Below are 9812 nucleotides of genomic sequence, written 5' to 3' on the forward strand. Positions count from 1 at the left end.
GGAGTAGTGTGAAGGTAGCAACTGGAGGTAGAAAGCAATACTGCCTTGTGCTGTATAGAAGCATCATCAGATGCTTCATCATCAGATTTAAGAGCGATGATGAAGAGCTTTATAGATTACTGTGTAATGTGAAAAATACTATTGTTACAAATTAGTAATAGTAGTGCGGGTAGTTAATTAGATTTCTTAATTTATTAGTTACTTAGTAATGTGTTGCATAAGCAGTAAATATTGTAGTCTCTTAAATCAGTTACTCTCAATCCTGTAATCTAAAAAGGAACAATGGGACTGGAACTAACAAATACATAGTAAAAAAGTATCCCACAAAGCAATAAATTACATAGGCAACAGCCTGAAATTAGGACATGAAACTGAAAGGCGCATCATATTAAGATGAGGAAAGAAAAATCACATATTAAAATCAGGTCTAGCTTGCCAGGCAACAACACAGCAGAAAAGTTTATGGGTATTAACATTGTATCACAAACTAAAAAGACTCTGATGGCATTGCAAGAGGACATAAAACCTGTAACAGAATTTTTTTTTTCTTTTTAAAAAGACGGAAGCGTTGTATGCATGTGACATTAAAAGGAATTAATCTATGCTATTTGGCTCAAATGAAGTCTCACCTAAGATACTATATGCAGTTTGGGACAGGACACTTTAAAAATAATTTAGGCAAAAGGCAACCCAGAGGAGATGAGAAAAATAGTAAGAGGTTTAGAAAACATAAATCCAGGCCCTTCAGATTTTTTTTTGCGAGTTATTTAGTCAAGAAGAGACTTTTTGTAAAGCATTATGGTTTTGCAAGTTGTAAGAGTAATGCTGTTACTGCATGGTTTACAGGTAAACATCCTTTATTAGCCCAATTAATGTATGGAAGGGGGAGGAGTTTGTAGGCAAATGACTATGAATAAGCCTTTGGGCATCTTGGCCTTCTCCTTACCTCAGCTAAGTAAGTTTGGCTACTACTCTCGTGTCCAGAGAAGGGCAACGAGGCTGGTGAGGGGTCTGGAGAACAAGTCTTATGAGGAGCGGCTGAGGAAACTGTGGTTGTTTAGCCTGGAGAAAAGGAGGCTGAGGGGAGACCTCATCGCTCTCTACAACTACCTGAAAGGAGGCTGTAGCGAGGTGGGTGTCGGTCTCTTCTCCCAAGTAACTGGCGAAAGGACGAGAGGAAATGGCCTCAAGTTGGAGGACACGAGGAAAAATTTCTTTACTGAAAGAGTGGTTAAACATTGGAAGAGGCTGCCCAGGGAAGTGGTTGAGTCACCATCCCTGGAAGTATTTAAAAGAGTGTAGATGAGGTGCTTAGGGACATGGTTTAGTGGGCATGGTGTTGTTGGGTTGACGGTTGGACTTGATGATCTTAGAGGTCTTTTCCAACCTTAATGATTCTATGATTCTAAAGGGCTATTCTTCTACCTGCAACATCCTGTATTTCTGATTTGAAAAACATTTTTGGGGAGAGCACAGCAGTCAGCTGTCTTTTGCAGAGAGGCCTTAAAGAATAAGAAAACAAGATCTAACTGTCAACAGCAATACTTTACACTGGATATTAGAAAAACAATTTCTAGCTGCTTGGGAACTGAAACAACACAGGAACACATTAAGTAATGAAACTGCAATAATTTGTTTGGGATACTAGGGATAGGCTACACAAACATTCTCCATCACGGAAAGTGTAAGCATACTTAACCTTGCCTCACTGAAGGCAGTAACCAGATAGGTCACCTCCCAATTCTATGATACAATACAATACTCAACTTTCTAAACAGACGTTGGTGAAGAGTGTCATCTAGTGGTCATAATTAAGAAAAAATGCTGGTGATAATCTCAAATGCAAGAAAAAGTAGCAATAAAATTTTAACAATACTTTCTAATAACTAGCCATTCATTACTTGCATTTAGTGATTTTCAAATAAGAAAATATACATTAGAATAATTATAGATTTAAATGCGATACTAAAATGTTAATATTATAGGACCCAGTAATCAACCAAACTAACTTTCCTTTTCTTTACATAGTTTCATAATTTTAGAGTATTTCCGTATGCAAAAAGTACAGAAAAGGGAAGAACTAGGAACTACCTAGGGAGGAACAACCCCAGGCAACAGTACACGCTGGAGGCTGACTGGCTGGAAAGCAGTTTTGAGGAAATGACCTGGGGGTCCTGGTGGACAGCAAGTTGACTATGAGCCAGCAACGTGACCTTGTGGCAAAGGCAGTCAGTGGTATCCTGGGCTGCGTCAGCAGGAGTGCTGCCACCAGGTCAAGGAAGGTGATCTTTCCCTTTCTCCTCAGCACTCGTGAGGCCACCTCTGGAGTGCTGAGTCCCATTCTGGGCTCCCCAGTAAGAGAGAGACATGAAGCTACTGGAGATAGAGTCCAGAGAAGGGCCAGTAAGATCATGAAGGGACTGGAACATCTTGCATATGAGGAAAGGATAAGAGTTGGGACTGTGCAGCCTGGAGAAGAGAAGGCTCAGGGGGGATGTCATCAACATGTACAAATATCTGAAGGGAGGGTGTAAAGAGAATAGAGCCAAGCTCTTTCCAGTGGTGCCCAGTGGAAAGATCCAGTGGTTCCTCCTGAATGTAAGGAAACACGTTTTCACTGTGACGGTGACTGTGCACAGCAACAGGTTGCCCAGAGAGGTAGTGGAGTCTGCATCCTTGAGATATTCAAAAGATGTCTGGACACGGTCCTGAGCAACCGGCTCCAGGTGAGCCTGCTTCAGCAGTGGGGCTGGAGAAGATGACCTCCAGAAGACCCTTCCAACTACAACCCTCTGTGATTCTGTGAAAATGGAGGACCTCCTTTGTTGAGGACAAATATAAGGGGAAAACTGACCAAATGCACAAACAGGAAAATGTCTTTTCTCTACAACAAATTGTGATATTGTATGTAAACAAAAACTATTTTCCCAACGGAAGTCTGATTTTTACATCTTAACTATAAGCAATAATGCTTCTTGCATTTAGCTGTCTCCTACATATTTTGAAAAAATTGGTAAACCATTTTGCATTGTTGTTCTTTAACTAAAGGAATTCAAAGAACAGCAATTTTCCTTCCACCTCCTTCCTTCCTCTGCTTCCTTGGAGCTATTTCCTCTGTCATCCATATGAAGAGTGTAACACTATTATGAGCAAACTGGAGGAGAAGAAAGAAGGCAAGATGGTCAAACAAGAAAGTTACGCTCTGGTTGAACGGATAAATGTCAGTATCTTCCCCTTCTCCTGTGCAGGTCCATCTGTAGGTGGGGGTGTAATTTTTGGGGAGGGGAGAGTAAGTAGCATGTATGTATACGTACGCTAGCAATACCAGCATAATCAAACTGTGAGGACTTGTGTTGCTGAGCAGAGCAAATTCCTGATAACAAGCAGAGTGGCAGGGCTCTAGCTATGGGGACCAGGAGCTAGCTGGGGGCAAAGAGTGTCTGCCTGAGGTACGAGATCTGGAGGGCAGTGTTAAGAGAGCTAGGGCTGGCACTGCCAGAGCAGTGCAATGTTTTGCAGAGTGTACAGAAGAGACTTCTGTGGTCAGGGAAAGGTAGGTATATATGTTCAGAGCAGGCAAGAAGACAGGGTTATATGTACGTGTGTGAATGGGGAAGCAGGAACAGGACACACTTAAAACACTGGAGGACCACTGAAAAGGAATGCCATAATCTGGTAGTACCAATCCTAGTGAGAAACTCTGTCCTAACAAGCAGTTCTGCAAATGGATGATTTGATCACATATATTCCTTAACAGGTGCCAATTCACCTTTTTACTTGTATTAACAAGTTTGACACTTGCTTTAATTTTTTTTTTTTTTTTTTTTACAACCAACTATATTTAAGGGCAAACTCAGACTGCCTTTTTAAAGGTGACAGCTCATATATAGCTTGTTTGTGGGAGAAAAATTTAGGGCTGGCTAAAACCAAATGTACTACTTCTCAGTAAGACTGAATGAAATCAAACAGCAGCTGGATTATCTACTTTCCAGATATTTCTACCCCTTATTGTAAACAGAAATGGAATAATCCACTTTATACACAAAGTGCGCATGGCTGCACTTAACTGTTTAACTTGGATAACAAAGCAACTATGCGATACACATAGGATATCATGTACATGGGCTTTCAGAACACCTTTTTCAGCACCTTGTAGGGAGCAGAACTTAACAGCAGGTGTGAAATATTTTTAGGACTTTTAAAATTGTAACAACTGCATACAAACATAATTCCCATATACCTATTAAAAATGTATCTAATTAAAGTATCATTGGAACTTTTTTGTTTTGGGCATGGTAGAAGAACAAAAAAGTAAACAGTGATGAAGAACGAAAACAAACAGTCACTGATCTGTTGACTTACCTTTAATGACAGGGAGCCAGCAAGAAAGAAGTGGTCCACATCAATGACAGAGGCGAGGAAGCCAGCCAGAGTGACCTCAGTGAAGTCACTTTTCTTCCTGAGTCCAATCACTATTGCCCAGGACCACATTCCTAGTATACTATGCACTGCATTATCAGAGAAGGCTCGGAGCCAGTCATTTTGCTGAATGAAGGAAAACTGCAGAAGTCTGTCTGCTACAAAGCAGAATATCCCCAAACCTAGACTAGAAATAACTGAAGCTGCGCTGAAAGTTTGGAGAAGAGCATGGGCCTTTTCAGTCTCAGATGCCATAGCAAAAACCATGTCACAGCACACAAAATGTCATCAGGATATACACTGTGCATTGTCCTTTGTATCGTCAGTTGTTCTGTAAATGTCAGAGAACAAAAAGAAAACTATTAAAGAAAAAAATCCATTAGCACAAAGCATTTGTTATCACAGCTACAACTCAGCATAAAAAAACCAATTTCAACGCTTGCATTTAATATTCCTAGGGAATCTTTGATTTCAGTTAATTTGTTGACTTGAACATTACAGCTCTGAACAAAAACACTTGTCCTGTTTTAATTAGAACAAGCACCTTTGTAACATGCAAAGCTCTAACTCCACTTTCTGAAATCTTAAGTTTTACAGAATAATTTGAGACATGTCTATGGTAATATATTGAATATGTTTCAAGATTCCTCCTGGTCTTACATACATGATATTCATCAAATTAAATCCTTTATACTGTAACAACAAAAAGAGATTCAATTTGGAGGATTCTCAGGACTGACGCTCAAAAATCCCAAATCTCTCTATGCAACAACTGTTAAAACTGAGTTTCTAATCTATAATCCAAAACACTACTTTCATTTACATACTTTGTAAATATATGTATTATCACCCTGGTACCCCTCTCTGAGCAACTCCTTGTTTAGCTTGGGGACTGGCACATAGAATAAGCATTAAGAAAACCAGAACCACTAAAATATCTTCACTATTTATCATAAACACAAAGACAACCACCATTCAGTCAACCAGAAGTAACCAAAACTAACTCCTTACAGAGCAAAACTACATATGCTTTTCCTCAGTATGTGCTCCAGCAGGAAACTCTACTGCTACTTTTAGGACTTGTCTGTTGCCTGCCACATTACCTTCAGAACAGCTCTTTTTGCAGAAAAAAAGAAAATTAACTAATCCCAGTCATTTTACTTTTCAAAAGTTGACCGTTGTAATTTGAAAATAAAGGAACTGTTATTAGTATTAATACTCACTTAAAAGTCCTTAAAAACTATTTATGTTCTGTAATTGTTATGCAACCCTCTTGTACAAGGTGATTTCTTGAGAATAATTATTGTCCTTAAATAACTGCTTGACACCTCAAAAAAAAAAAAATCCAAAAATAATTCAAGATCTTAAAGACACCCCCACCCCACTCCCAAGAAGCAATTATAGGACACCCAGGTTATAAAGAGGTACTCATTTCCATCATAACATTGAAAAGAACACTTTTGAAACAAAAATCCTCATATAAATGATGTACTCCCTAGCTTTGTGTCATTAAACGCACTGAAAAGTGGTCTTCGAAGGACAGTATCAATTCTAACTGTCCCAACTGTTATGCTCTTCTGTCTTTTTGGGGAGCCATGGAGATAGGGTGTAGGCTTTGAAACTGTGGTCTATCTAAAAATGGATCGTTCCCAAGAGGTTGCTATTTCTGTGTAATACATTAAATCTTAATAATCCTTCTTCTTACAGTTCTATCAGGTAAATTTTTATTCTAAATGGGCTTTTTATGAGTATATTAGACTTCCTTTAAAAACAAATACTTCTAATAATGTTGACACATAATAGTTTATTATTTTAAACACACTATTGATTATAAGCCCCAGAAAATATAAAATGTTTCTTCTAGCTTATTTACATGCCTGTTTATTGTAGAATTATCCACAAGACATGACTACTGGCATTGACCTATACAGAAAAAAAGCCCACTGAAGCATTTATTTGGAAAAGGTTAAAAAAAAAAGAGAAGAAAGTATGAATAATACATGGACTTTGCACACAGATGAAAAAAAGTGGGTCAAGTTTGGAGTCTGTTAACCACAACTGTGCCTCTTCTGAATGAACATGTAGACACAAAGTATCTCCTGAAACTCCGGAACTGCCATTTTCTGGTAGGTGACTTTATAATATACAATACATTTCTGAATAAATTGCATTTTAAGGAACAAACTGTGATTTCCTCACAAATGTTTCTTCTATATAACCATCATGTCAGATTGGATTTTATTTAAAATTACCACAAAATCTGTGTAAGAATCCAATCTGGGAAGAGCTGATGTAGCAATGTACCTTTAAAAAGCACACCAGTATTCAGAATCAAACTTACCCCAGGACTAGGAGGACATATTTTTTTCCATTGCAGTTGCCTTATTCCAGTAGGAAACGTGGTCTATGCCTCAGTGTTGAGCCTCTGTGCTTTCTGAATGCAGTCTGCCCAGTCCAATGCAGGAAAGACCAAACACCATTTGTTCCATCCTAAATAAATCGAACCAGGCAGCAGTAAGCACCGATACTATACAAAGCTCTTCAAACTCTTTACAAAACATGTATGAAAACTGAACAATAGTAAAAAATACAGAAAGAAGCAACATCTTTTCAATGAATTCCTGAACGGAGCTAAAAGCAACTTCAGCTAGGGCTTAGAAGCTCTGTTAAAGAAAGCAGGAAAAAAAGACCATAAAACAAGAGAAGGGCACCAATAAAGATGGAACAAGACATAATTAAAAGATAATAAAACCCAATGTTGTAAAGTCAGAAAAGGGCACTTACAGTTTTAAGCTTCTGTTTTAAGTAATTGCATTTCAGAGTATATAGAGATCTATTTTAACAGATGTGTGCCTGAAAGAACTGTGTGCCTGAGAGATTCCCACCTAATGAACATTTATGAGTCACATTCAGGGATCTCTTTTTAATTTCATTCCATCAATTAGTGACCTTGGAATAGATAAACAGAGACCTATAAATTCAAATAGCAACAAGAGGTTTGTGTCAGTTCTGTGGTAGGCTTACACTGCTTTGCTATGGGTATTATTAACATGTGCATAAAGTACAGAGGAAAAATATCACTACAGGCTTAAAAAAAATTCCAAAATGAGTATGATTTGAGAATTATGTATCATGAGTGAAATAAAGGTAACAATGCCAACTGGAAAACAAGGACAGCATGTGAATGGGTGTCTTTGTGCCAGAATGAAGAACAGGAAGCAAAAATATGGCTTCAGATTACCCTTAGTCAAGAGCCATGTCTGTGGCATAACAGCTCTTTTTGAACAGTTTGTCTCTGCCATCTTTTATAGACAAAAATGACTGCTGTCTATGTAAAAATCAAGTCACATTCCCAGGTACAATGGCATAAGTATAAACATTCTGCAGATCAAGACTGAAATCAGACTAGAAAAAGCAAAACTCTGTTCAACCAAAATAATCTCTGAAATTACAATTTTTAATATAAAACTAGAAACTATTTGTTTTGTCTGAAAAATAATGATTTTCAGACTGTTTACAAAATATCACAATAAAGTGTCATAGGTTTTTCTATCCTCTAAATCTCAGAAAGCATAGTTGTGGAACTTACATTCTTGTTAAAACAGAACAGTGGGAAACAGATGTATTACAGAAGAATGCTTAGAAACCTACGGGTGGTCAGTATAGTTAACATATTGAAGGAAAGATTTAGGTTGGGTTTACATAAAACACATGCACACAACAGCGGATAGAGTAACACTGCTTAGAGTTACGATTTCTCATGACATTCTTATATCAGATAAAGCATTATGCATATTCTCCCCCTATACCCACAAAATGCAATTTTGCTGATATACTTAATTTCATTTAAGGAAATTATAAAAATAATTTTAACAAACGCACAGTTAACATTATAAGTTACTGACACAAGATGATCAAAGCTGTAAATATGCATTTGGGGAAACAGCTGACACTAAGAGGCCTTTCAACTCATGGTGTAAGAGCAAAACAAAAATCCAATGGCTAAAATTATCATTCAGAAATATTGCTCTCCAAAATTTTTGCCCTAATTTTGCAAGAAGTTATCGGGTACATGAATACATACAGGAATTTAATGCATAAAAATAGTAGAATTATGCACTTTATGCAAGAAGTCAAAAGATTGCAGTAGTCGGTTACTATTCTGTAGTCTCCTAAAAAAACATTATTTGAGATTCGATGTTAATTTATATGAAAAACTCCATAAAGTACAATTACCATTTAAGACACAAGCTCAAACCTTTAATGTATTATCTCATGGAAAAGCAGATCCGAGCCTAAAACAATCTGTGAAGAACTGATAATGCAAATATTTTTGGGTCAGACAATTATAATGCATTATTGGGGCTGGAGGGTGGAAGGAGGCTGAAGAGGAAAGAGGACAAAAGCATGCAAGAAATCTGTAGGATTTTACCAAGATACTGAGGAACAAACTGAATTAAACCCACAAAGAAATTAAGAAAACCACCCACCCAAACAAAACCCCCATAAAATCAGCGTTTAATTAAATTGTTTATTTCAGGGACCATAAATTAAAGTGTTTGAAAAGAGATACCAAGACACCAAAATGTAGACCTTCTCCTTAATGAGTACTTTGGAACTGAGATGTACCTAAAAGAAAGAGTTGAAAGAATTATCCTAAAAGTATTTAGTAACTAGAAACAGACCACAGTACTATCCAGTGGAAGAAAAAATCATTTGTCATCCTAGACAAAAAAAAAAAAGGGGGAAGAAAAAAGCATGAGCAGTTTATGTATTACCATCATTAACTACAACAGCATTCGGATCATAAACAGCTAATCCAATTTAAGATTAAAATACAATCAATATGTGCAACTAAAGAGAGAGACGAAGGAAAAACAGGCATGCGGCAGACAGACGTGTAAAACTACAGAGATCAGCAACAATTTTTATGTCTTGAGGAAAGCGTATGCTTTGTCTCAACACCCAGCACCAAAGCCCCTTATCAGCCATCTCCTCAGTCATTAAGAAACAAAAATGTACTGTCATCCTTACCGCAAAAACGGAGCCAAGAGTGTTAGGGAGCCTCACATGCAAGCGACATGCTTGGCTTTAGGTAAAGCCCGCATTACCGTTTCTTATGTTAAGACCTGACACGACATATGGGTACCTATATTAATAAAACAGGAATTTGACGCTGGCTCCTGTCAGACTGCTACCAGTGTCTTCCCCCGCTTTAGCTTCTTCTCAGTAAAACCCACTGCATTGTAAACGCCCCGGGGTCCCCTCACCAACGGACCCCCGAAACCCCAACACCGCGGCAGGCAGCCCGGAGCCAGGAGAAGCCCGCGTCTACCCTGCCCGGGCGGCGGCGGGCGGCTTCCCGCCTCCGCTGCCGAGGCAGCCCCCTCACC

The 9812-nt window shown here is 38.2% G+C and overlaps 1 protein-coding gene across 1 annotated transcript in view; it reads right to left on the reverse strand.

Annotated features, from left to right (window-relative positions):
* LOC103917368 (chromosome unknown open reading frame, human C5orf28) overlaps window positions 1-4750 on the reverse strand; it is an 8589-nt gene extending 3839 nt beyond the window's left edge. Inside the window, exon 1 of the mRNA XM_009324499.1 lies at window positions 4363-4750. Coding sequence (XP_009322774.1) covers window positions 4363-4686 — 324 coding nt within the window. The 5' untranslated portion in view covers window positions 4687-4750. The remainder of the gene's footprint in view (window positions 1-4362) is intronic.
* Window positions 4751-9812: the final 5062 nt, after the last annotated feature.

The sequence above is a fragment of the Pygoscelis adeliae genome, unplaced genomic scaffold (genome assembly GCF_000699105.1).
Source record: "Pygoscelis adeliae isolate BGI_AS28 unplaced genomic scaffold, ASM69910v1 Scaffold320, whole genome shotgun sequence".
Lineage (NCBI taxonomy): Eukaryota > Metazoa > Chordata > Aves > Sphenisciformes > Spheniscidae > Pygoscelis > Pygoscelis adeliae.